We start from the raw sequence: 26,647 nt of genomic DNA, 5'->3' as shown, positions 1-26,647 counted from the left end.
GTTACCGCCCCCCGCGCGCACTCACCTCGCGGGTCTCGGCCTCGGCCTCGGCTTCTCGATCCGGGATCCAGATCCGCCCGCACCGCAACCTCGGTTCTGACCGCGCCGTCCGGCGGCCGGGCCCTTTAACCCAGCCCGGCCGCGCCGCGAGGCCCGCCCCCGGCCCGCCCCCGGCCTCGCCAGCCTCTGGGCGGGGACCGAGGCTAGGCCCCCAGAGACGGAGAGAACAAGAGACAGAGTCGTGGATGCGTGGAGAGCGACGGAAAGGGAAAGACGCAGAGCCGGGGATGGAGAGACCGACAGGTGGAGAGATGGAGAAAAAGCCGCAGACAGAGACAGCGAAAGAGACATTGGAGACACAAAGGCTTGAACACCCAGCATCCCCAAACCACCACACTCCCTGCCCCTCTGCCCATGCCTGGCTCCACTTAGTGCCCAGATCCCTTCCCCCCCCCCCCGCCTCAGGCCCGCTCCTTAACACCCCCCTCTTGCACCAGCACCCTCAAAGCCCACACGTCAGGACCTGCTCCCACGCTTGGACAGGGGTCCCTAAGCCAGCAACCCTGACCACCACGCGGCCCCAGGAATCCTCAGGCTCCATCGGCCCTGGGGAGCCAGCCGTTCTGCTCCCTCTGGATTCAACCCACCCTCCTGGGGCTCTACTAGCAGCTGCAGCCTCTTCCTCCAGGAAGACCTCCAGCCTCAGCAAGCCGCACCAGACTCTGGTCCTGCTCCTCTCACCCCCACCCACCCACCGTCAGCCAACTCGACCATCCCACTAAGATGTTGTCCTTGGCCAGTTTATCTGCTCCAGATAGATCCAGACAGGGTCAGTCCCGCCCCGGATTTGGAAGAGATGCCCGTGTCAGTGGGTGGGTGGGTGACTGATCTGGGCAAGTGGGCAGACAGATGGGAGGAATCACAGCTGGCGGTTGGCTCTCCACTGCCTCCACAGGGCCAAATGGCATGGTGCATACTGGACACCCAGGTAGTATCTGTCAAAGAAAAAATTTAAAAAGCCACAGGAGATTAGAGAGATCAAAGCCTCCGACCATAATTGCAAGCTCATCTGGGGAAACTAAGGCAGATGCTGGCAGCTGGAGGAGAGGCACGACTGGCTGGGTTCAGGCAGGAGCCAGACCAGACACTGAGAAGCCTGAAGCTGTAAGGAGACATCGCCCTCCTCTCAGTGAGTTCCAAAGCTAAAACCACAGCGAACCATTAGGAAACTGAAGAAAGGGCAAGGAAGTTCAGACTGTTTTTCCCAGGATGACCATTCCAAAGCCTTTCGATCTGTCAGAAATAAATTCTTGATCCTGTTACAGACAACGGGTGATCCCCTCCTGGCTTTGGGGGCCAACCAGGTGGGAAGTCTGATCATGGGGCTGGTTAGCCTGGGGGATGGGAGCCAGGGGGTGGAGCAGGCCTGGAGCTGTGCTGGACTCTCAGAGGACAGGGCCAGGGGTTACAGCCACAGTCAAAGCCACATAACACTATGGGCTCTGGAGGCAGAGGGTTCGGGTGGCTTTATCGGTTACTGTGTACCCACCTCAGAAGATTGCTGTAATGTTTTAGGGTAACAGTTGTCACCCAAGGCAATCCTGTCCCTCAAGAGACAATCTGACAATGTCTGAAGACACTTTGGCCATCACAGCTGGACGCTGGGGTACCACTGGCCTCTAGTGGGTAGAGGCCAGGAATGCTGATAAACACCTTACAATGCACTCACAGGATGGCCCCTCGCCAAAGAGAATGATCTTGGGGCACCTGGGTGGCTCAGTCGGGTGACCATCTGACTCTCGATCTCAGCTCAGGTATTGGCCTCAGGATCGTGAGTTCAAGCCCCGCGTCAGACTCCGCACTGGGTATGAAGCCTATTTAAAAACAGAGAGAGAGAGAGAGACAGAATGATCCAGCCCTAATGTCAATAGTGGTGAGGTTGAGAAACCCTGCTTCAGGGTGTAGGGAGCACTTCTGAATTTTAGCACACAGTAAGTGCTAGGTAAGTGCTGACTGCCGTTATTAGCCACCATGGAGTTTCCAGCCTTCTTCCTCACCAGCAAATCCTGACCACCAATTCCATGTTGAGCATGCCCTAGTTCAGAGAAAGCTGTGGCTTCCCCGCCCGATCCACAAGCAACCTTCAATCAGGCAAGTCCTGCTTTAGCTGGCTTTGACTCCCCCCTGAGACCAGGGTCTCCTTGAGGGTGAGTCCCCAGGATCAGCTGGTGCCGGGCTAGATGGCGCTTGGAATACATCCGTGCAGCGGGTCAGACCTGCTGTTTTTTGTTCTTTGTTTTTTAATGTTTATTCATTTTTGAGAGACACATAGAGACAGAGCGTGAATGGGGGAAGGGCAGAGAGAGAGGGAGACACAGAATGGGAAGCAGGCTCCGGGCTCTGAGCTGTCAGCACAGAGCCCGACGCGGGGCTCGAACTCACCAACTGTGAGATCATGACCTGAGCCGAAGTCAGACACCCAATCGACTGAGCCACCCAGGCGCCCCCGGACCTGCTGTTGAAAGATGCAAGTGTGGTTCTAAGGGCTGGGAATATGGCAGAGAATAAAAACAGCCCAAATCCTTGTCGTTGTGGATCTGAAGCTGAAGTGGAGAAAACAGAAAATAAAGAAAACATATCCAGCAGGAAATTTTTACCAGGGAAGGCATGTAACAGGTTTTTGCAATGGGGCCGAGGGGGATGCTGCTATTTGACCTGGGTGTCAGGTGGCCGGCTGAAACCTGAAAAACAAAAATAAATGTTGAGTCACGTTGTACCCCTCAAATTTGTCTTTGTCAGTTCTACCTTCATAAAGCTGGGGAAGAAAAGAATGAGCGAGTGAGTGAATAAATACATGAATTTTCATAAGTCTGAACCACAGGGAAGATACTCTGGCTCATTCCCAAAGTCTGATACGAGTGTCCAAAGCATGATACAAAGTACCTTAGTAATTTTAGATAGCACATGGAGAAGTTGTGTCTATTCATTTTCTCTTTGATACATTTATGTTAAATGAGAGATTTGTTTTGACTCGTAGAAGAAGAAAAAAATAGACTCACCCTGGACACCAAATCTACACCCTTGTGGATATAATGATCATTGTATACATTTTGCTTTAAAATAAATAAGGCTTAGGGGCCCCTGGCCAGCTCAGTCAGAAGAGCATGCGGCTCTTGATCTTGAGGCGGTGAGTTCGAGCCCCACATGGGGTGTAGAGATTATGTAAATAAGTAAAAAACTTAAAGAAAAAAGAAAAAAAGGCTCGAGAGCAAGACCACTGAAAGAAAATTATTAAGTAATAAAAAAAAAAGTAATAGGTAGATGGAAAGTGGTGGCAGATGATTGAGTGACAAATTTCAACATCAGAAGCCATCTGTCTGGTGGATTAAGACAAAAATGGAAGATTCCTAAATGCAACTTTGGGAAATACTAGCACACCAATCTCTCCTAAATCCCAGAAAACCAGACACAGAGGGCTCGAAACTTGAAAACTTGAAGGAGGGAATTTTAAAGCCAGTGTAAGAGGCCCCCTTATCCCGGCAGGTGGTAAACTTGGCTGAAGTCTTTAACCCTCTTCGGTTCAGTAGTGTTCTCTCATTAGGCGCTGGGCCCTCTGTAAGGGTGAGAGGGGGCGGTGTTTCTAAGTGAAGAAGAGACAATACAAATAATTGAAGCTTTGCTGCTTGGACGGAGGCAGAAGGGAAGGCTACGTGAAGGATGTGACATCTGAGCTGGGACTTCAGGGAGAGGTTGGATTTCAACAGGTGCAGGAGAGGGGGTGGGGCTTGGGCACAGAGAAACCCAAGGGTGTGGCTGGGCAGGTGGCTTTCTCTGGCCTTGGGATGTGAGAGGTGAGGAGGAGGGCAGGCATGGATGGGAAGGGCCTTGAAAGCCAGTCCAAGTGGCTGAGTGTTGATCTGGTGGGCAATGGGGAGCCATGGGTGGTGCCTGAGCAGAAGAGCCCCCTTTAATGGGTTTGTTTTAAGGAACACTGGAGTTTATTGATTTGGGGGGCAATGTGGATTTTTTAGGGATGTGGGGAAAGTCTGCATTGGTGACAGGCTGGATGTGAGGTTCTGGGCAACAGTGGAGGAGAGGAGGAGAGGAGAGGGTGTCAGCCCAGCTTCCCTGCCCTCAGAGAGATGGGGACAAGGAAGGAGAAGCAAGTTGAAGGGCCTGGGAATGAGGAGGCACTGACCACAGTAGGCTCCCTGGCCGTGTTACCCTGGGCAAGTCACGTGGCCACCGGAAGCCTCTGTCCTTGTACAGATAAAATGAAGGAGATGACCACGAAATGAAGTGGTGTTTACAGGGTCCTCAGCCCCATGCCTGGCACGGAGCACGGGGTAGACAAGTAACCGCACTTCGAGTTTGTGCTTTGATTTGGGTTATCCCAGCCCTTCTCAACTGAGGCAGATTGTCCCCCCCCCCCCCCCAGCCCCAGGGACGTTTGGCAATGTCCAGAGATACTTTTTGTTGTCATGCTGTGGAGGGGGAGGAACTAGTGGGCAGAGGCCAGAGATGCTGCTAAAGGCACAGGACGGCCCCACCCCCCACCCCCAGGGAATGATCTGGCCCCAGATGTCAGCAGTGCTGAAGCTGAGAAATCCTGTCTGCCAAGGAGAAGCACCGGGAGGCGAGGCGGGAGGCGGCTGGGCCCATCCTGAGAAGTGCACCTCTGACTGAGTCAGCTGTCTTGGGAAGACTTGGATGCCTGGGGGTTGGGGGGGGGGGGCGGGTCAGAGGAGGTGGACAGATAAGAGAATGGGGAGACAGAAGCACCAATCACAGCTACGTTTAGAGACGGGATAGGCAGAAGCACGGAGCTGCAGGAGATGAGCCACATCTGGGAGGTTGAGGAAGCGTGGTGATAGGAACAATCCCCTTGGCCTGGGCCCAGAGGTCAAAGGGCCCAGGCCCTAGGAAGGGACAGGGCTCTGCGGTTCCCAGGCACCAGAATCCTCAGCCTGGCAGCAATCAACAAACAGCAACCTAAGTGGGAGGAGAGGACACGGGGGCGGCGGCCAGATTAGGGAGACGGTACCAGAAAAGTGTGTTCAAGTGGACCAAGGAGGAACACGGCGGGAGTGAGGGGAAGGGAGTTTCCTGGGCATCCAGAAGCTCACGGCAGACTTCCGGGAAAGCAGCCACTATGAAAAATCAGTCCGTGCCTCGAAAAGCTAAAAATGGAATTACCATATGAGCCAGAAACTCAGTTCCTTAAGTATGTAACCGAAAGAATCGAAAACAGGGACTCAATGTCCCTGCATGTTCACCCGTACACGCATGCCCACAAAGGTGGAAACAACCCAGCGTCCATCAACGGATGAGGGGCTGAGGAAATGGGGCCCGTCCGTGCGGGGGAGCATTACTCAGTCATAAAAAGGAATGAAGCCTTGAGACCTACTACACCATGGACGAAACTCCAAAACATCAGACCCAAAAGGTCACACATTGGATGATTCCGTTTCTGTGAAATTTCCAGAATCAGTAAATCCATAGAGATGGTGAGCACATTAGGGATCGAAGCGGGGGGGGGGGGGGGCTGTGAGGAGTGAGGCCGTATCCAAGGAGAATGAGTACAGGGTCTCCTCTTGGGGCGATGGAAAATTTTTGCCACTGGGCAAAAGTGATGGTTCAGCAATATTTGTGAATGTGCCAATGCCGCCGAATTATATCCTTTAAGGTGGTTAACTTTATATTACGTGAATTTCGCCCCAATAAAATAAGAGAGAGTTCCAGCAGGAAACAGAACACTCAAATGGGGTAATTTGGAAAGAGATGAACAAAAGTACTATTTCAAAAAGACAGCGCAGCCAGGAACCTTTACCACCCCAGAGGTGCGGGTGCTAATGGGGCGAAAGCAGTTGCTGGAGAGGACTACCTGGCAGGAGTTGTTGGTTGAGGGACACAGCCAGCCTGCGTGGACCACACAGGAGAGGAGATCAGATATTAATACCCGGACCGCAGTCTCCTCCCTCCCTCCAGTGCCTGCTGTGGCTCCCTATTGGCGGAACCCAACCAGAAGCCATAAGGCAAGGGTTGAGTGATTCATACAAGCTAGCCTCCCAGGATACAAAATAGGGGGCAGAAGGGTGGAGACAAGGCAAAAGATAATTCAGAGACTTGAAACAAAGACCAGAGCAGTTCCAGGGTGTGGGGTGAATGGTGGAGCAAACAACTCCTTCCAATTCATCACTCACCACACTCTTGCTCACAGCCATTTGCAACCATTTTGCCAAACCCTTCAAGGTTATCTTTCCCCTCAAAGGCTTTGCTTGCTGCACATGCTCGGAATTTCCCTCTGCTTGGAATTCTATTCCCTCTCACCTGCTCAGCTAACTCCTACTTATCTTTCAGGTATCAGCGCAAAGTCCGTTTTCTCTGAGGGCTTCCCTAACTTCTGGGTTCAGTTTAAGCCCACACTGGATGCAGCCACAGCCCCTGGGAGTCCTCAGTCACAATCAAATCACTCTTGGAATGGTTCCTTTAGCTGTGAGCTCTAGGCAGGTAGACAGGGTCTTTCAAATTTCCCTCCCTTTTCCCCAGCCCCAGGGGACACACAGCACCTACTCATTCAACAGACACCAAGTACCCAGGGAGGACCAGGCACATCCCTGCTTTCTGGAGATTAAAGAAAGCATAACCAGAAATACAGAAGCAAAAAGGTCATTCCGTGTGACATGTGCTATGGAGGAAAATCCAGCAAGGTAAGGAGATGAGGAAGGCCTTTCTGAGGTGCTGTTTGAGCAGAGACGGGAAGGGAGAGAAGGGTTTCACTGGAGATGGAGTGTTCCAGGCAGAGGGCACAACTTGTGCAAAGATCCTGAGGCTCACTGTGCCTGAAGAAACGGCCAAGAGCCCAGTGAGGCGGGAGCAGAGGCAGCAAGGGCGAGAGTGGGAGCAGACGAGGGCTGGGAGGTGGCAGGACAGATCGTGCTGGACCTGATGGGCCACTGGGAGGACTTCGGGTTTTCCGCCGGGAAAGGTGGCGCTGCGCAGGGCTCTGAGCCCAGCAGGATGCTGACTTAGGCGGCCCTCCCTACTTGAGATTTCCAACCGGCTCCCTCTGGCTGCAATAAAACGCTCCGACCAAAGGGGGCGCAAGAGCGGCAGGAGGAGCCCGGCGGGGGGAGGGGGGGAGGGGAAGTAGCCTGTGGCTCTGGCCGGGCACAGCCGCCCTGGAGGGACTGAGTGGCAAAGGTTGTGTAAACGTGGGTGATTATTTCTCCTCCCTCCCTCAAATGCCCGAAAGCTGTTTCCTCTGCTGGAATGCCCTTCCCTGCCAGACCAGATCCTATTTATCCCTCAAAACCCAGTCGCAATAGCCCCCTCTTCCAGGAGCCTTTCTATGCCCCCTTCCCAAGCTTCCCAAGGGAGTCCAGCGTTGGACTTTGGGGGCTCGTTAAATCCCTTAAAATCATGTGCAAAAGCATGAGTTCATCTTTTCAGGAGACACCTGGAGCCGTAGCTTTTACCAGATTTTGAAGGGGGAAAGGGAGGTTAAGAACTTTGTTTTTACAAATTGGAATCCCAGAGAGAGGCAGTAACTTGCCCAAAGTCACACAGCCTAATGGGAACAGACTCAGGATTTAAATTTTTTTTTTTTAATATTTATTTATTTTGGAGAGAGAGGGAGAGAACGTGAGCCGGTGAGGGGCAGAGAGAGGGAGACACAGAATCTGAAGTAGGCTCCAGGCTCTGAGCTGTCAGCACAGAGCCCGACGCGGGGCTCAAACCCAAGAACCGTGAGATCACGACCTGAGTAAAGTTGGGTGCTTAACCGACTGAGCCCCCAGGTGCCCCATAGAGTCAGGATTTTTTAACTCCTGTGGCCCATTTGGGGAGCTTCCCAGGACTTGGATGCTGAACATAAACAGGTATTCATCCTTGTGATCCAGTGTAGGAGGAAAGAAAATTTCTTTCTAATAAGAAACCCAATGGTCAATAGGTTGGCTGACATTTACTGAACACCTGAATGCTATGTGCCAGGCACTGATCTCAGCCCTGGGGACGCAGTACTGAGTAAGAGAGGCTTCTGCCCTCCTGCAGTTTCCATGGGGGGGGGGGGGAGGCAACAATAAATAAACAAATGAATAAGATAATATCAGGTAAGGATCATGGTGAATGGAATGAGCTCACAGGGAGGGACTGGGAATCTAGTTTAAAGAGGGTGGTCAGGGCTAGGCTTCTAGGAGGAAGTGGTGTTTGTGTGATCCCTGACTGATAGGAAGACGAACTGGAGCATTGTAAGCGAAGTGAGCCGCACGTGCAAAGGCCCTGGGGCTGAATGAGGGTAGCATCCTCCAGGAGCCAGAGGCCAGTGGGCTGCAGCAAGGAACTCACTGGGAAAGGAGGTTAGAGGGGTTAGTAGAAGCCAGATCCTGAAAGGCCTAGTGTATGCACCACGGAAATGAGAGAGAAGGGAGGAGGGTGCCCCATAACAGAGGGACCACTTGGAGCCAATTCCTGGAAGCAAGGAAATGCCTGGCCCAGGCCTGCCTGGGGCACCGGAAGTCACCCTCCCCTCCCCCTGTGCTGGTGTGAACCGTAGAACAGACCAGAGATGTGAGTGGGTTGGGGCCAAGGTGACTTCCACCAGGGAACCAGTTTTGGCTCATGACCACAGGTTTCCCCAGGCTGATTCAGCAAGATTCTGTGTGGTCGAAGTTCAGCCCCCACAAAGAGCAAAGCAACAGAGCTGCAAGCTGCCTCCCACCCCAGAGGACCTCCCCAGGAATCTCTCCTCACTAGCTTTGAGAAGCGTTAAGCTTCAGGAAGCTTCTCAAAAATGCTTGCATCGCGGATCCAGTCACCAACTACTGTGGGACTTTTGCCAAGTTACTTCACCCCCCCCCCCCGCCCCCGCCAAGCCTCATTAGACCACTTTTTTGTTGGTTTGATCCATCATAAATCAAAAGCGTGATATAGGGTCCATCCTGTGCCTACATTACCACATTGATTCTCCACAATAAGGGAAGGACTTGGGTTATGATCATTGAGAGAGAGAGAGGCTCAGAGGAAGGAAGCAACTTGCCCAAGTTGGGAGTTAAATCCAGATCTGTCAGATTCCAGAAACGGGGGACGATGCAGAGCCTGATCCTAGGATCCTCTTCTGGCACCCAGTGGTCACGAAGCAGACAGGGGTTATCAGGATGGTCATTAGCCTCAGGATGGTGTGGGGCCACCTCTCCCACCTCTCAGTTTCCTTGGCTGCAAAATGGGGACTTAGAATTCTCCGCTTAGAATTCTCTCTTCACTGGCTTTGTGAGGCAACCGAGATATAAAGTGTTTGGTGGCCCCTCAAAAAGTTGGACGTAGAGTTACCCTATGACTCAGAAAGTCCACTCCTAGGCATAGACCCCAAATAATTGAAAACGGTACTCAGGGGGCACCTGGGTGGCTCAGTCGGTTCAGCGTCCAACCCTTGATCGCGGCTCAGGGCATGATCTCACCCTTGGTGAGTTCGAGCCCCGCATCGGGCCCCACACTGACAATGAGGAGACTGCTTAGGATTCTTTCTCTCTCCCTCTTTCTCTGCCCCTCCCCCACCCCACTCACGTTCTCTCTCTCTGTCTCTGTCTCTCAAAGTAAATAAATACACTTAAAAAAGAAAACAGTATTCAAACTAGTACATGTACACGCCTTTGTAAGCACCGCTTATAAAGCCAAATGTGGAAACACCCCAAATGTCCATGAAATTATGAATGGGTAGACAAAATGTCATATATACACACAACGGGATGTTACTCAGCTGTAGAAAGGAACAAAACCCTGACACGCTACAATGTGGACAAACTTCAAAAGCCTTATGCTGACTGAAGGAAGCCAGTCACAACGGACCACACAGTGTATGATCCCATTTATGAGAAGGGAATTCTTAGAGACAAACAGCAGAGTAGTGGTGGCCAGGGGCAGAGGGGAGGGGTGGGGGGCCAGGAGTGATTACTTAATCAGTATGGAGTTTCCGTCTGGGGTGATGGAAGTGTTCTGGAACTAGACAGAGGTGATGGTTGCACAACCCTGGAGAGGGACTGAATACCACTGAACTGTCTACTCTCTTTAAAATGATTAATTTTATGTTCCATGAATTTCACCTCAACAATCAGTAAATAGCCAATAAGTAAATGGTGGGCAGTGATTTCACATATGATTTTATATCACTGATTCCTGTGCTAAGGCCAGGAGGTCGACACACTATTGTTGTCATTTTACAGATGGAGAAATCAAGGCATGGAGAGGGGAGGTGCCCCACTCAGGGAGTGGAGAAGACTGAATTGGACAGGGGGTCTCCCTGACCCCAAGGAGGTTCTACTCCTCTGCCTGGGAGCCATAGGTGACAGGCACCCACGCTGAGTTTACCACCCTTGGGCACAGGTGACTCAGTGAAAAGGCAGGCGGCACAACCGAGGATACTGGCCAGCTTGACCTGGTTCTTTTCCCCTGGCCCAGGAGAAACCAGCAAGGGAGGCGGAGGGCTATAAGGGCTATCCTTCATTCAGACAGAAAACCTGTTACTGTCACCGCTCTGTGCCCAGTCCTGTGTGAATGCCCTAAGAAGACTCAGTCCTGGAGCCAGCACTCAAGAAGCTCCCAGTTCTAGAGAGTGTAAAGCTGGACACAGACACTCCCAACCTCTCAGTGTCAGGGCTGAGCCAGAGGAAGGAGCCCGGAGCTAGAAAAGCCAAGAGGAGAAAGCTGGAGGACAAAGGAAGGCCTCATGGTGACGGAGATATTGGAGCTAGGTTTTGAAGAATGTAGAGGAGTCAAATGAAAGAAATATAAGCCCTGGGGAGGAGAAATTGGTAATATCTGGCAAAATTATATATGCATTTCTCCACTTAGAGGAATATATCCCAACGATTCCCTTGCAAAACTAAGAAAAGGTGAATGAGCGGGGCTTTTCATAACAGCACGACTTAAAATATCAGAAGACTGGAAATAGCCCATAAGTCCATCAAGAGGGAATGACTGAATAAACCAAGGCACGGCCACAGGATGGAGTCCTGTGCAGCTGTGAAAAGGAATGAGGAGTGTCCATGTATACTGGCATGGAGACATCTCCAGAAACAACAGTGTTAAGAGGGAAAACAGCTAGGTGTGTGTGTGTGTGTGTGTGTGTGTGTGTGTATACACTGGTGTTTTACAAATGGAACAATAGACCATGAAAAAATTATAAATGGTTACCTGAGGAGGGGGGAAAGAACATGATGGAAGGTCCACGAATAGAAGCTGGATGTTTTTCTTTATACCTTGTTCTGCAGATTTGACTTTAGAACCATGTAAATATCTTAAATAATACTAGGGGGCACCTGGGTGGCTCAGTCGGTTGAGCGGCCGACTTCGGCTCAGGTCATGATCTCGCGGTTCATGAGTTCAGGCCCCGCGTCGGGCTCTGTGCTGACAGCTCAGAGCCTGGAGCCTGCTTCCAATTCTGTGTCTCCCCCTCTCTCTGCCCATCCCCTGCTCACACTCTGTGTCTCTCTGTCTCTAAATAATAAATACATGTTTAAAAATTTTTTAATTAATTCATTAATTAAATAACATTAGACTTAACGGGTGCCTGAGCAGCTCAGTGGGTTAAGCGTCTGACTCTTGAGCTCAGGTCATGATCTCACAATTTGTGGGATCAAGCCCCACATCAGGCTCTGCATTGTCGGTGGAGCCTGTTTGGGATTCTCTTTCCCTCTCTCTGCCCCTCCCCTGCTCACGTATGCTCTCTCTCTCTCAACATAAATAAATAAACTTTTTTTAAAACAATGGTTAAAATGATAACATTTCTATTATGTAGATTTTACCACAATAAAAAAAGCAATGTGGCATTACCTCATGTGTATGACCCAGTTGCTCTAATCGAATTTGTTGTAATACAGTGTTTCAGAGACATTTTTAAATGGAAGGGTGCAATAGTGAGATAAATTTTTCAATAATCTAACAGATTAATAGTAATAATTACAACAATACGAATCCTGTTATTTGAGATACTTTCTAACTGCATAATCTTATCATGAGGTGTTGTTTTTATTGCTGTGGCTGTTTTAAATTAAAATTTTCTGGGGGCGCCTGGGTGGCACAGTCGGTTAAGCGTCCGACTTCGGCCAGGTCACGATCTCGCGGTCCGTGAGTTCGAGCCCCGCGTCAGGCTCTGGGCTGATGGCTCGGAGCCTGGAGCCTGTTTCCAATTCTGTGTCTCCCTCTCTCTCTGCCCCTCCCCCGTTCATGCTCTGTCTCTCTCTGTCCCAAAAATAAATAAAACACGTTGAAAAAAAAAATTAAAAAAAAAAATTTTTCTGCCCTCGGGGCACCTGGGTGGCTCAGTTGGTTAAGCATCAACTTCAGCTCAGGCCATGATCTCACCGTTTGTGAGTTCGAGCCCCTCAACGGGCTGGCTGCTGTCAGCACAGAGGCTGCTTCGGATCCTCTGTCCCCCTCTCTCTCTGCCCCTCCCCTGCTCATGTGCACACAGGTACTCTCTCTCTCTCTCTCTCTCTCTCTCTCTCTCTCTCTCTCTCTCTCTGAAAAATAAATGAAACAATAAGAAGAAAAAAAAAACTTTCTGCCCTCAAAAGAAAAATTCCCTAAGAATCAAAAGTTTCAGGTTAGTGGCACAAATGTACACAAACTATTTCAAGTGACAGTACAGCACAGTAATTTGATAGCACACCCACAGTGGGATATGCCCACAGGACAAAAAGAACCAGACAGAGAAGGTCTTAGACTGGTTTTCAAAAATCATATTGTTTCTGGAACTGTTGGTGTGTTATTCTAAGATTGATGTGTGTGATTGTGGAATGAAGCAAACTAAGAATTTGGATTTGCAGTGTGGGGGAAAAAATGCATGTATAAGATTGATCAGTTTAAGTAAGAGCCATGTAATTTGCATTGGAATTGGAGGTTTCAACATAAATTCATGATGAATCTTATTTAAAAAATGGTAGGGGGACTCCTGGGTGGCTCAGTTGGTTGAGTGTTCAACTTCAGCTCAGGTCATGATCTCACGGTTCATGAGTTTGAGCCCCACATCAGGCTCCGTGCTGACAGTGCAGAGCCTGCTTGGGATTCTCTCTCTCTCTCTCTCTCTCTCTCTCTCTCTCTCCCTTCCCCACTCATGCTCTCTCACTCTCAAAATAAATAAAAATGTTTTAAAAAGACAATTTTAAAAAGTGGTAAGGGATTTCCTATTTTTGTCCAACAAAAAGTCCTAGAAACAACTAGCCCAGCAGCCATGAGCACCCCCATCACCTCGACTGCAATCTCTAAATACCACTTTCCAATCAGAGGAACAAGGGCTCTTTGGGAAAATGGTTGATTCCCAGGCCTGTGGCAGGAAATCTACAAGATGTTTCTGGACTATCTTGCTACCTCATAAAGCAAGAAAGAGGCCTGTCAAAAGAACTTGGGAGTCAAAATGAAGAGGCTCCCACTGGCCAAAGAGGGGATAATAACTTGGTTATCAGTAATGATTAAAAAAACCCAATATATTGGCACATTTCAATAGTTTAAATCCACAAATTTGTAAAAATATGAGAGGAGTGGGAAATCTCATTTACCTTTGGATGATGATAAGGAGACCAGTAATTACTTTGAAACCCAGAGAAAGCAAGATATCAAGCATTGATCTGGTCTTTCCATGTGAATTGTACCACTGGGTAACCATATGGTAGATGAGAGGACATTTCTCTTTCCAGATGTATTCCAGCTAATAAATGAAGAAGGAGTAAGTCATCCCAATGTCACTCTGTTGTAGCTGCTAACGAATTAATGGGTCTAGGCAATGATCACCAAAGGCAGAGGACATCACAGAAGAGAGACAGAGGGTGGCAGTTATGGAAGAAATACGATAGCTCATGAGTTGACACGTGTCAGCTGGATGATGGATACATAAGGGGAATCATGATGTAATCGTCTCTACTTCTGAAATTTTCTGTTTAGAAAATAATGTTTAAAGCCCTTTGCCCCATGTCATCCTCTCAAAGCAGGGAGGACAGCTAGGACCTGGAGGTGCTCCTAGGATGTACCAACATCTGGCCCCGGTTACCCCACACTCATTCTCGGCCTCTAGCATACCGCCGAGGGCTGAGCTCAAGATGTCACTATAACATCCCATGTCCTCAGTTACAAAACTCCCTCCTCTCCAGTTCCAGGACCAGGTGTTGAGAGATTAAATCTCACCTCTAGTCTCCTAGAAAGATGCAACTAGAGTGACTTCTGCCGGCCAGGGACTGTGGAATCGCCCTGCCTGGAAGCCGTGAGGTCTCTGGCTCACACCACAACTTGCTGCTTCTCTTTGGCAAATTGGGTCTGACCAATTCTGGGGCTAGCCTGCCTGGCTTCAGTGACTTGGCTGTGGTTCCAGGCTGGCTGAAGGCCCAGCCCTAAGGCCCAGCTGGCTGCTGGGGACGGAGGGGGGAAGGTCAGCAGGGAAGCCTTGGCTTGGACAAGTGCCCCAGATGCAAAAATAAGACATGGCTTGGAGTCCAGACTCATACAGGAAGCAGGACTCCGGCCATAACAGACGATGCTGTGGGCTCAGCCTCTGCTGGGGAAGCTGGGGCCGGTGGGTGGGTGGGCAGAAACAACTCTACTCACTGAATGCTTTCCACATGCAAGCATGGCCCTATGCACTTGGGACCACCTCATTTAACTCTCACACCAACGCTATGAGGTTGGTACTATTCTCCCATTTCAGAGATAGACAAAACGAGGGCTAGAGATTAAGCCACTTTGCTTCAGCTAGTAGGCAGCAGAGTGAGCATTTCAACCTGGGTTATTGAAAGTTCACAGGGGCGCCTGGGTGGTGCAGTCACTTAAGCACCGACTTCAGCTCAGGTTGTGATCTCATGGTTTGTGAGTTCGAGCCCCACATTGGGCTCGCTGCTGAGAGCAAGTCAGTGCAGAGCCCACTTCAGATCCTCTGTCCCCTTTTCTCTGCCCCTCCCTCACTTGTGCCCTTCCAATAAATATATAGTTTTTAAAAATCTTAAAAAAAAAAGTTCACATGTATCTGAGGGAAACGAAATCACCATTGAAGAGACATCGGCACCCTCATCATAATCATTGCAGTATTATTCACAATGGCCAAGACGTGGAGACAACCTAAGAATCCCTCAGTGAATGAACAGATGAGGTGACGTCTATATACAATGGAGTATTATTCATCCATAAAAGAAGAAGAAGGAGAAGGAGGAGAAGGAGGAGAAGGAGAAGGAGGAGGAGGAGGAGGAGGAGGAGGAGGAGGAGGAGGAGAAGGAGGAGGAGGAGAAGGAGGAGAAGGAGGAGGAGAAGGAGGAGGAGGAGGAGGAGAAGGAGGAAGAGGAGGAGGAGAAGGAGGAGAAGGAGAAGGAGGAGAAGGAGAAAGAGAAGAAGGAGGAGGAGGAAGAGGAGGAGGAGGAGAAGGGGTGACTGGGTGGCTCTGTCAGTTGAGCGTCCGACTTCTGCTCAGGTCATGATGTCACAGTTCATGAGTTTGAGCCCCACACTGAGCTCTCTGCTGTCAGCATGGAGCCTGCTTTGACTCCTGTGTCTCCTTCTTTCTCTGCCCCTCCCCGCCTCTCAAAAATAAATAAATATATATATATATATATATATATATAAGGAAACCCGGAAACACCATGAGTGGAAGTTAAGGGCATTATGCAAGGGAAATAGGCCACAGACAAAGACAAATACTGTGTGGTCTCACTTGTAGGTGGAATCTATGAAACAAATAAAATGAACGCAGAGAAGGAGAAGGAGCCTGGCAGTTGCCAGGAGTTGAGGATGGGGAAAATGGGGAGACACTGGTCAAAGGGTACAAACTTCTAGTCTTAAGACAAATAAGGTCTGAGGATCTAAAGGACAGCAATGGTGACTCTAGTTAGCAGCACTCTATTGTACAACTGAAAGTTTCTAAGAACGAAGATCTTAAAAGTTCTCACCCCCCCCAACACACACACAAAAAGATAACTACGTGAGGTGATGGGATGTGTTAACTAGCCTTATTGTGGTAAACATTTTGCAACATACCTATATCAAAACACCATGTTGCACACCTAAATCTTACACAATGTTGTATGTCGATTATACCTCAATAAAGCTGGGGGGAGGGGGAAACGAACTAGTCAGTATTTTGGTTTTGTAGCCCAGATGGTCTCTGCCGCTATGATTCAACTCTGCCCATAGAGCGTGAAAATGGTCAGAGACAGTATGTAAATGAATGGGGAAGGATGTCGTCCAGTAATTTCTCTACATAAATGTGTTTATTTATTAACATAAACAAATCGTGGCACATCCATATGACAGAATATTATTCGGCCTTAAAAAAAAAGGAATGATGTGTGATAAAATGCACGGATTCATGCCACAACACAGATGAACCTCAAAAACATTATCCTGAGTAAAAAACAAGAACAAAACAAAAGAAACAAATAACAACAACAACAACAAAACAGCCAGACACAAAAAAGTCACATAGTGTCTGATCCCATGTGTGTGAAACATCCAGAACAGGCAACACACAGAAACAGAAAACAGGTCAGTGGTTCCCAGAGGCTGGAGGATAATGAGTGTGACTGCTCTGGGTGCAGGGTTTTTACTTCAGGGAGCTGGAGATGTTCTGGAACAGACAGAGATGATGGTTGCACAATATTATGAAGTACTAAATGCCACTGAATTATACATTTTTTTAAGTTTATTTACTTTGAGAGAGAGACAGAGAGAGAGAGAGGGCACGAGCAGGGCAGGGGCAAGAGAGGAAGAATCCCAAGCAGGCTCCGCACTGTCAGAGACCCCAATGCAGGGCTCGAACTCACGAACCGCAAGATCCTGACCTAAGCCAAGATCAAGAGTCTGACGAAAACCGACTGAGCCACCCAAGGCGCCCCTGAACAATACACTTTCAAACAGTTCATTTTATACGAGGTGACTTTCTTCTTGAAAAAAAAAAAAAACCCAAAAGCAAATCAAAACAAAACAAAACAACAACAAAAAAAACACATCACCTACAAAACAGCTAGTCCACAGGCTATAGTTTCCTAACTCCTGCTTTCTCTTAACAAAACTCAGAGCTGAATAAAAAACCACAGGCATATAAAATCTTAGCTTCAAACCCCACACACAGCAGTTATTATTATTATTATTATTATTATTATTATTATTATTATTAACCAGGGTCTTCATGACTATTCTGCCACCAAAATGAACATTCTTAACCCTGATGTTGGCCCCAGGCCCAGTCTTGCCCCGAGCTCCTCTCCCTCTAGCCTCTGGCCATGATCCCACCCTTCACTTCATGAGACTACTGGTCTGTCTGCGGCCTGGATGGGCCTTCACCTACCCTGGCAGGCGGTCCTCATGAGGTGTAAGGGAAGCAGGGGTGGGGAGTGGTGATTCGTCCCTCCCAGGCCCAGCCCAGGCCAGGTGCTTTGGTGCGTGGGTGCCTGCGTGTGTGTGTGTGTGTGTGTGTGTGTGTGTGTGTGTGTGTGTGCCCGTATTTCAAAGCCCCATCCCAAACTGACCCCACATCCTCAGTCAGGCCTTTTGTGCACTCAGCAATCCCACCCTGCCACCCACCTGGCCCATGTCCTGTGCTGGGCACTTCTGGGCACCCTAAGAGGACTCAGCCTCTCCTAGTGGGGGGAGGAGGAACCGGATAGAGAAACTCGTGGCCCTATATGGATGAGTCTGAGTCAAAGGGAGGAACCCCAGGCTAGGGAGCCAGGATGGGGAAGGAGGGGGAGGCAGGGGTAAATCAGGGAGGCTCCCTGGAGGAAGGGTCCTACCCCAGGACACAAACCCCAGACGCACTCTGAGGGAAATATTGGTCGGCCATGGCATACTCCGCTCCCCAGGTCCCTGCCACCAATTCCAAGCTTCAAAAGGAGATCAAGGCTGTCTGACTGGCTGGCCCATGAACTCCTGGGTGTGAAGTCACTCTACAGCAACTCTGCAAACACTTCCCCAGTATGAACTACTCTGACCCTGACCCTGACCCAGCCACAGGAGAGTGGAAACGTGTTTTGCGCTTGGAGCCCTCCCCAGGTTCCAGCTACATGACCTTGAGCAAGTCTCTGAGCTCATGTCCTGCTGGGTAAAACGTGCGTAAATGGATGGTGAGATACGACCGGCAAGGGTCCCCCATGACTGCAATCGATGGGAGGCTCAGAGGGACGAACCCAAGGTCAAGGGCATTTCCAGACCAGGTGGACACAAGGTGGGGATCTCCTCGGCCACCCCTCAACATTCTGAAGGCTTCCCCCTGACAGACACATGGGGCACCTGGGTGGCTCAGTCAGTCAAGCAGCCAACTTCAGCTCAGGTCATGATCTCCTGGTTCATGAGTTTGAGCCCCATATCAGGCTCCACTCTGACAGTGTGGAGCCTGCTTGGGATCCCCTGTCTCTCTCTTTCTCTCTCTCTGCCCCTGCCCCACTCATGCTTTCTCTCCATCTCAAAAAGTAAATAAACAAACTTAAAAAAAAAAAGCTGGTATTTTGTTTATCATAGACTTTTTGCATTCATTTTCGTCTTTTAAAATATTGCATTAAGGGGCACCTTGCGTGGCTCAGTAGGTTAAATGTCCTACTCTTGATCTCAGCTCAAGTCTCTTTTTTTTCTTTTTCAGCTCAAGTCTTAATCTCAGGGTCACGAGAAGCTCATGTTGGGCTTCGCACTGGGCATGAAAAAATAAAAATAAAAATAAAATACTTCAGGGGTACCCGGGTGGCTCAGTCGGTTAAGCATCCAACTCCTGATTTCGGCTCAGGTCATGATCTCACGGTTGGTGAGCAGCGACCCCCGCATCAGGCTCACTGCTATCAGCACAGAAACTACTTAGGATCCTCTGTCCCCCTGGCTCTCTGCCCGTCTCCCGCTCGCACTCTCCCTCAAAAATAAATAAAACATGACAAAATAATAATAAAAATAAATTAAAAAATAAATAAATGGGGCGCCTGGTGGCTCAGTCTGTTAAGTGTCCAACTTCGGCTCAGGTCATGATCTCGTGATTCATGAGTTTGAGCCCCACATCGGGCTCTGTGCTGATAGCTCAGAACCTACTTCAGATTCTGTGTCTCCCTCTCACTCTGTCCCTCCCTTGCTCTGTCTCTCTCCCTTTCTCAAAAATAAATAAATATTTTAAAACCTTAATTTAAAAAATAATAAAATAAAATATTGCGTTAAAATATTAACTTGATCTCAGATTTTCAGCAACACCTTTGAATTTTGCACCCTAGGTGAATGCCTCACTCTCCTCATCAGTCCTCCCACCAGATGGACCCACAGTCCAAATCCTACACATGGTTCTACCAGGCAGAGCCCCCTTATCCCCAAATCCTTCGAAACTGGGACTCAAAGGCAGAGATTTGCTTGGAATCTCTTGGAGAGGGGCCTCCATTAACTCCCCTCCCTAGCACCCTACTCCCTGAGCCCCCATGTGTGATGCTGGGTGCCCAAAGAGAGGACACTGTATCTGCCAAAGCCCCTCAACCCACCGCCCCTCCTCCCCTCACCCCCTCCTGGGGAATCCCAGGCCTGGCTCAGCCTGGGCATTCCCAGGCCCGCCCAGGGCCTGCCCCATGCTGAGTCCCCAGCCTGGTGGGTCTCCTGGAAACTCCCCAGGTTGGTTTCAGGGTGGGAGGCCCACAGTGAAGCAGCCCCAACCACTTGGAGCCCATCCCACCTGAAACTGGAATAAAGGGGAGGCGGGCTCATTTCTGCAGGACTCAGCCACAGCACCGCACCAGGAAAGAGGAGGGCCCCTCTCTGTCAACCCAGGCGAGCCCAGAAGCCAGCTCCTGGGACAAAGCCAGGGTCCTGAATGCTCTGGCCCAATCCCTGCTCTCAGCTGCCTCTGATTGCTTGGGATCAGGACTTGGAACTGGATAAGAGGTGACACCTCCTGATCCCATGGGCTCAGCGCAAGCCTCGGCAAAAACAATCCCCAGCCCCTGTGCCCATCTTCTGCCTGAACCTGAGGTGCTGGCAGCGAAGAACACAGGAGGCCTTATCAACCCTGGGTTTTTCCTACTCTCCCTTCCCCCAGCACAGCCGGTCTTACCAGTTGGGCAGACACCTGAGAGTCCCCTCCGGTGGCCAACTGCAGCTCCAGAACAATAATTATAGGAAGGGGTTAGGGTTTGCTGGACCGGCCTCAGTCTGCCTCTCTTGGGAATGGGAAGTTTGTTGGAGTCTAAACTACTTGGCCTCCGGGCCCCTCCTGGGATGGGCCTGGCTTGCTGACCCTGGACCTCAGCCTGGGAGGGACAGGATAGGATGGGGGAGTCCCTGAAACCAGACAACCTTGACCCAGGGCACTCTGTCCCCATGCTCCTGCTACCTCCCACCCACAGCTCTGCAAGGGGCAGCTGTGTCATTCACCACTGGACTTTGACAGTAGCCAAAGGCACCAATCAATTCTCTCTTCCAGTTCTGCCAGCGTCTCCGCTGAGGTCAACTGGATATGTCCCTCAGAAGCTGGAAACCCACAATGGTGGCCCAGGGTGTCCTCTGGGTCCTGTTTGGATTGCTGCTGCGGCCGGAGCCCGGGACAGGTGGGTCAGAAGGCAGAGACCTGGGGCTGGGACTCGATTCTGCAAAAGTGTATTGTGCCCTCTCTGTGTCCAGCCCTGTACAGGATGAGGCTGGAGACCCCAGGAGGCCCCAGTCTCAAGGAACCTCCAGTCTCCAGATGCTGCCAGCCCCAAAGGGTCAGGACTCAGGAGCTGGGGGAAGGACTTGGAGCCAGAAGAGCAAAAATCAGGAAAGTTTCCTGGAGGAGGGGACATAGATTTAAGATAAGAAGAAGGAAAAAAAAAATCACTTGGTGGGGAAGCAGGAACGGGTGTTTTAGGCAAAAAGAAGAGACTGTCTGGAGAAGAACCTGGATTCTAGAAAGAGTGTAGGGATTAAAACTTCCTGGGTTCACATCCTGCCTCTGTCACTTCCTAGCTGTGTGATTCTAGGCAGACGATTTAGCCTCTCTGTGCTCACAGGGTCATTGTGAAGATTAAATGGGTTAGGTCACCTAGAATGGTGCCTGGCACATAGTAAATGTTTAATGAACATTAGCTGTCATTCAACATCCCATTCAGCTCGAGCCCAGCATTCCTCAGTTCCGGGGTCAGGCACTTGACACTTCCTTCACAGGGCACAGGCCCACTCTCCCCTCCCTGGCCATCCTTAGAGACACCTATCCCTCTAAAATCCCCCAAACTCCAAGCCATTAAAACCTCCATTTTGGGGCACCTCGTTGGCTCAGTCGGTTAAGCGTCTGGCTTCAGCTCAGGTCATGATCTCACAGTTCGTGGGTTCGAGCCCCACGTCAGGCTCTGTGCTGACAGCTCAGAGCCTGGAGCCTGCTTCAGATTCTGTGTCTCCCTCTCTCTCTGCCCCTCACCTGCTCACTCTCTCTCTCTCTCAGAAATAAAAAATAAAACATTAAACATTAAAAGAAAAGAAAAATTCCATTTTCCCCTCAAAGCATCTGGGAGCTCTGCCCATTTTTGTCCATCCCACTGACACTACCCTGGCTTTCGCTACCTTCATCACTTACCTCCACACTGTCTCCCCTCTCCCTTCTCTAGCCTCCCCCAAATCCATTCTCCACATGGTAGCCAAAGGAGCAGCCTTAGAATACCAACCAGGCCCTGTCTCTCTCCTGCTCATGAACATGAACATGAACTCCTACTCATGAACATGGCTCCCCAGTGCTCACTGATCATCTAACCTCCTTAACTGGCTATCTGTGCCTCAATTTCCTCATCTACACAAGGATGGTGTTGGGGGGTCACAGGGTTGTCCAGTGAAGAGCTGGGGGCATTGAGAAAATGTGAAAGCAGCAGGGGGAGGAGCAGGGGAGGTGCTGGGCCACTGGGCTAATGTTGTCTGTCCTCCTGCAGCAACCCTGCCCCTGCTCATGGACTCTGTCATCCAGGCCCTGGCTGAGCTCGAGCAGAAGGTACCAGCCACCAAGGCCAGGCACACTGCTTCTGCATGGCTGCTGTTAGCCCAGGAGTCGGGTCCCCGCGATCTTGTCCATCACTTCCTGCTGGAGGGGCGGAGTCTCAAGGCCACCAGGCTGGATCCCCACCAACTGAGCCCAGAGCTTCGAGGTCTAACCAAGGACGTGGTCCAACATGGTGTTCAGGCCGGGCAGGAATATGGAGTTGTGCTGGCACCCGATGGCTCAACGGTGGCAGTGGAGCCTCTTCTGGCGGGGCTGGAGGCAGGGCTGCAGGGGTACAGGGTTGTAAACCTGCCCTTGGACAGCACGGCCAGCCCTCTGGATGCTGGAGCCACCTTTGCAGACACTGAAGCCACGGTTCCCGATGTAAGAGCCACATCTCCAGGGTTCAGGGATGCCCTTCCAGATGTCATCTCTGCAGATGTCGGAGCCATGTATTCAAATGTGAGAGCCGCAGATCTAGATGTCAAACCCACCTCTCCAGGTGTTAGACCTGGCTCTCCAGATGTCCCCGTCACCTCTCCGGATGTCCAAGCTCCCTCGCCAGGTACCGAAGTCAAGTCCCCGACCACGGTGGACAGCCTCCTGGTGGTCACCCTGGCCAGAGACCTGGGTCTGGCCTTCCTCCAGGGCCCTCAGACCTGGAGTCATTCAGGCCTGGGAACCGACGGTTGCTGGGACCAGCTATCTGCCCCCCGGACCTTCACACTCTTAGACTCCAAGGCATCGCCAGTCACCATGGCCTTCCTCAACGGTGCCCTGGACGGGGCCCTCCTAGGAGATTATCTAAGCCGAACTCCTGAGCCCCGGCTACCTCTCAGCCACCTACTGAGCCAATACTATGGTGCTGGGGTGGCTGGAAATCCAGGACTTTGCAGCAACCTCCGACGGCAGAACGGAGCTGCTCTGACTTCAGCCCCTACATTGACCCAGCAGGTGTGGGGGGCCCTCATCCTGCTACAGAAGCTGGAGCCAAAACACCCTCAACTGCAGGGCATGAGCCAAGAACAGCTGGCACAGGTAGCAACCAACGCTACCAAGGAATTCACTGAGGCCTTCCTGGGTGAGAACAGCCCCCATCCCCTGTGATTCCCTGCCCGCCCTCCCCCCCATCTCACAGATGCTACACTCTTAGCCTCATGTGGCCAGGGGGATCTAATTTAACTAAATTTAACAGCCCCTAGGCTTGGGGGATTCCAGAGGGAGAAATAAGGGTCCAGGCGGAATGGAGGGGGGGGCGGTGTGGGCAGGGCCGCATAGGTAAAGAAAGGCTAGATTTGGGTCTTAAAGGCTGAGTAAAAGTTCATCCGACCAATGGGGCGCCTGGGTGGCTCAGTCGGTTGGGCGGCCGACTTCGGCTCAGGTCATGATCTCGCGGTCCGTGGGTTCGAGCCCCGCGTCGGGCTCTGTGCTGACAGCTCAGAACCTGGAGCCTGTTTCAGATTCTGTGTCTCCCTCTTTCTCTGATCCTCCCCTGTTCATGCTCTGTCTCTCCCTGTCTCAAAAATAAATAAATGTTAAAAAAAAAAAAAGTTCATCCGACCAAAAAAAAAAAAAAAAAGGCGGGGGACAGGTAGAGAGAGGGCATTCTAGGAGGTGGGCTCAGCACATGCAAAGGCACAGAGGTTCAAATGGAAGTTCAGCCAGTTACTCCTGTGCATCTTTAGGGAAGTTGCTTCACTTCTCTGAACCTCTCCTTCTTCAGTGAAAATCATTGCTTCCTCTTGGATGTTCTGGGTGATTTAAGAAAGATGAAGCGTGTAAAGCAAGTAGCTTTACACAATTAGAGGGCAATAAACGGGGGCTGAGATCCCCCTCTTCTCAGTGTAGCTGACCCTCTCTAGAAATCAGAGCAGAGCCAGCTGGAGAGTGCTGAGTCCTGGACTGTAGCGGGCCTTAAAACAAGAGCTTAAATTCTTGGGGTTTATCCTCAAGGTGATGGGAGTCATAGCAGATATTCCAACAGGACTGCGACGCTGTCAAATTTGGTTAAGTTAGATCCCCATGGCGGCCGGGGGAAATGTCCTCAGATCTGGAGGGAGGCTGGAGGACTGGTCCACACGTGCGCTTTACCGAGGATGCGGGCGGCAGGCAGAGAAACGCTGGCTGACCCCAGCCCTGGACTCCCTTCTCCGCAGGGTGCCCGGCCATCCACCCCCGTTGCCGCTGGGGCGCAGCACCATATCGGGGCCTCCCGACGCCGCTGCAGCTGCCCCTCGGGTTCTTGTACGTACATCACACGTACGTGCCGGCGCCACCCTGCACGGATTTCGCGCACTGCGCCGCCGACATGCGCTCGATGCAACGCTTCCACCAAGATACTCGGGGTTGGGACGACATTGGCTACAGGTAAACCGAGCCCGGCCGAGCGCTAACCTTTCAGGGTGGAGCCTGGGGTGGGCGGAGCCTGACCCAGGGGGCGGGGTTTGGACCGGAGCCGCCAGGGCGAGAGGAGGCTTTTTGGGGGTGGGTGGAGCCAAGGTGGAGGGGCCGTGGCCTTGACTCAGGTCTGGGCCTTAACCGGGACCAGAAATACCTCAAAACGGCGAGATTCTTGGGTCTGGTGTAGGAACTAAGAAAAGAGCAGTGGAAAGAGCTGGGTCTGGGACAGGGCAGTGAGGGAATATGACCTAGGACAGAAAAGAGCTCTGGATTGGGCAGGAGCTGTACTTGAGACAATGTGGAGGGGGCTGGGTAGAAAGGGACGCGGCCAATGCTGAGGGGCAGATCCAGAAAAACGGAACCGTTTCTGCGGTGGCACGTGGGGAGAGGTGAGAGGATGGACGGGGTAGAGCCAGAGCGACCGGGGAGGAGTGGGGGGGACTTGGCGTGGAGGTGGCCCTTGGTTCGGGTGCAGAATTGGGGTAGGGGGCCGGCTGAAAGGCAGGGCGTCCCTCATGCAGCCTAGTGCCTGCTTCCCCCTCCCCTCTACAGTTTCGTGGTAGGCTCAGACGGCTACGTGTATGAGGGCCGCGGCTGGCACTGGGTGGGCGCGCACACACGCGGCCACAACTCCCGCGGCTTCGGCGTGGCCTTCGTGGGCAACTACACCGCGGAGCTGCCGGCGAAGGCTGCGCTTCACATCGTGCAGGACGTGCTCCCCGGCTGCGCAGTGCGCGCTGGCCTCCTGCGGCCAGACTACCAGATGCTTGGCCACCGCCAGCTCGTGCGCACTGACTGTCCTGGGGACGCGCTCTTCGACCTGCTGCGCACCTGGCCGCGCTTCGCTGCGGTGAGTACAAGACCCCACACTACCTGAGCCTGCGGCTCAGCTTTCCGCACAAGCCCAGAGCTCACCCCTGACCCCCGTCTGCCCGCCCAACCTCAGCAGGCCCCTGACTCCTCACTGCAACCCCTATGCCCATACAGCCTCAGCCAGGCTCCTGGGCCCCTTCTCAGTCCATCTATTCTGGCAACCTAGGCCCAGACTTCAGTCCTTCTGCTTACAACAGCTCCTACTCACTGTCCTCTGCTTGCACAACGTCAGCTGAGCCCCGACCGAGCCAGCTTGTCCTTTACCCAGCCCCAACACCTCTGCCCTCCCAACCAAGGCATGGACTCCAACCCTACACAGCCTTTCTGCCCAAACAACCTCAGCCTGGCCTGCATAACTTATACCCAAGTTACCTCTTCTGCCTGTACACCTTCACCCAGACTACCCAAACTTGGCCTCACCCCATCCCTTACCCAAAAGGCCCTCGGTCTACACAACACTAACTTAGCCTGTGACCCTCTACAGAAAACCCCTTTGCCTGCACAACCTCTAGCCAGCTTCTAACTGTGCTGCCATCCTCTGCCCAATCTCAGCCCTAAGGATGCTTGCTCGCCCCAGCTTCCTTGACCCCTGATGGCAGCTCTTATGCTGGAGCAATCCATGTACAGCCAGCACAGCCTTGGCCTAATGATCCCACCTACCCCCTGCCCTCGATCACCTAAACACCTCTATATTCACACCTGCACAATCTCATCCTTAACCCTATTTCGTTAAGCTGGCTCGCAGTCTGCATCGTACTCACCCCCTCACTTTGGGCTTCTGTCCTCTTCCCTATCCAGGGTCCCACCATGATGGGGGCAGGCCCACCTCCCCCACTCCCCAAGCCTCACACTGCCCTCTATTTTCTAGAATGTGAAACCCAGAACAGCCAGGAGGGCTTCTAGAAGATCCGGAAGGAAGCCACCTGCAATGATCCTGCCAGCCTCAGACCTCCAATAAAGAGACAGTGGAAAGAAAGCCCGTGTCTGTGCACCATCCGTGTTTGCACACATTGTTTTAATTTGTGTTTGCCTAGAAGCAGGCCAGAGACAAGAATGCCAACGCAAGTAGTTTGCTTGGGAGGTGAAGGTGATCCTAGGACATATCAGTTGGGGATGCAGGAAGAGAGGTAGGGACGGGAAGGCATCCAGGAAAGGGTGCATTATCAAGCAAGTTGGTGTTGCAGGGACATGCAGCTCAATCCCACCAGGGACCTCTGGGGGACAGTGTAAGACACGCCCCTCAGAGTTGTCCCACTCAAGAGGCAAGGGAGCTGGGTGTTGATTCTCCAGACTTCATAGTCGTTGGCTAAGGGCTAATCTTGGGGAGGTATTAATTCTCTGGCACTTTGGGGCTGCTTGTTGCATAGAGAGGGAGAGTGGGCGCCATACATCAGAGAAAGATCTCCAGCAAAAATGCAGGCAGTTGGGAGTGGATCAGTATTCAGTGAAGTG

The 26,647-nt window shown here is 51.5% G+C and overlaps 2 protein-coding genes and 1 long non-coding RNA gene across 6 annotated transcripts in view; 1 reads left to right on the top strand and 2 right to left on the bottom strand.

Annotated features, from left to right (window-relative positions):
* The window catches only part of CYP4F22 (cytochrome P450 family 4 subfamily F member 22), a 28,464-nt gene extending 28,042 nt beyond the window's left edge, over positions 1–422 (bottom strand). Inside the window, exon 1 of one of the 2 annotated variants that reach the window (XM_053897488.1) lies at positions 26–422. In XM_053897488.1, coding sequence (XP_053753463.1) covers positions 26–381 — 356 coding nt within the window. In that variant the 5' untranslated portion in view covers positions 382–422. The remainder of the gene's footprint in view (positions 1–25) is intronic. The other variant, XM_053897489.1, reaches the window with a different exon arrangement.
* Positions 423–471: 49 nt separating this feature from the next.
* LOC109247521 (uncharacterized) lies at positions 472–20,295 on the bottom strand. The gene is made up of 4 exons (XR_002071762.2): positions 20,036–20,295; positions 2,658–2,741; positions 1,550–1,874; positions 472–995 (listed from the first exon to the last, which is right to left on the bottom strand). It is a non-coding gene; the product is annotated as an uncharacterized LOC109247521 (long non-coding RNA).
* Positions 19,760–26,171, top strand: PGLYRP2 (peptidoglycan recognition protein 2). Of its 3 annotated transcripts, none has more exons than XM_019416147.2 (6): positions 19,760–19,866; positions 20,405–20,528; positions 21,876–23,003; positions 24,079–24,289; positions 24,875–25,172; positions 25,994–26,171. In XM_019416147.2, the coding sequence occupies exons 2-6, from the start codon at positions 20,438–20,440 to the stop codon at positions 26,096–26,098; spliced, it is 1,833 nt and encodes a 610-aa protein (XP_019271692.2). In that variant the 5' UTR covers positions 19,760–19,866; positions 20,405–20,437; the 3' UTR covers positions 26,099–26,171. The 3 variants fall into 3 exon arrangements, with proteins under 3 accessions (XP_019271692.2, XP_053753556.1, XP_019271693.2); XM_053897581.1 differs by lacking the exon at positions 19,760–19,866 and adding an exon at positions 19,917–19,994; XM_019416148.2 differs by lacking the exon at positions 19,760–19,866 and having other exon boundaries at positions 20,349–20,528; positions 26,064–26,171.
* The last annotated feature ends 476 nt before the right edge of the window (positions 26,172–26,647 follow it).

The sequence above is a fragment of the Panthera pardus genome, unplaced genomic scaffold (assembly GCF_024362965.1).
Source record: "Panthera pardus isolate Hobbes unplaced genomic scaffold, ASM2436296v1 HiC_scaffold_8, whole genome shotgun sequence".
Classification (NCBI taxonomy): domain Eukaryota; kingdom Metazoa; phylum Chordata; class Mammalia; order Carnivora; family Felidae; genus Panthera; species Panthera pardus.
The sequence above is the reverse complement of the archived record's forward strand: the minus strand, read 5'-3'. Positions and strand labels throughout refer to the sequence as shown.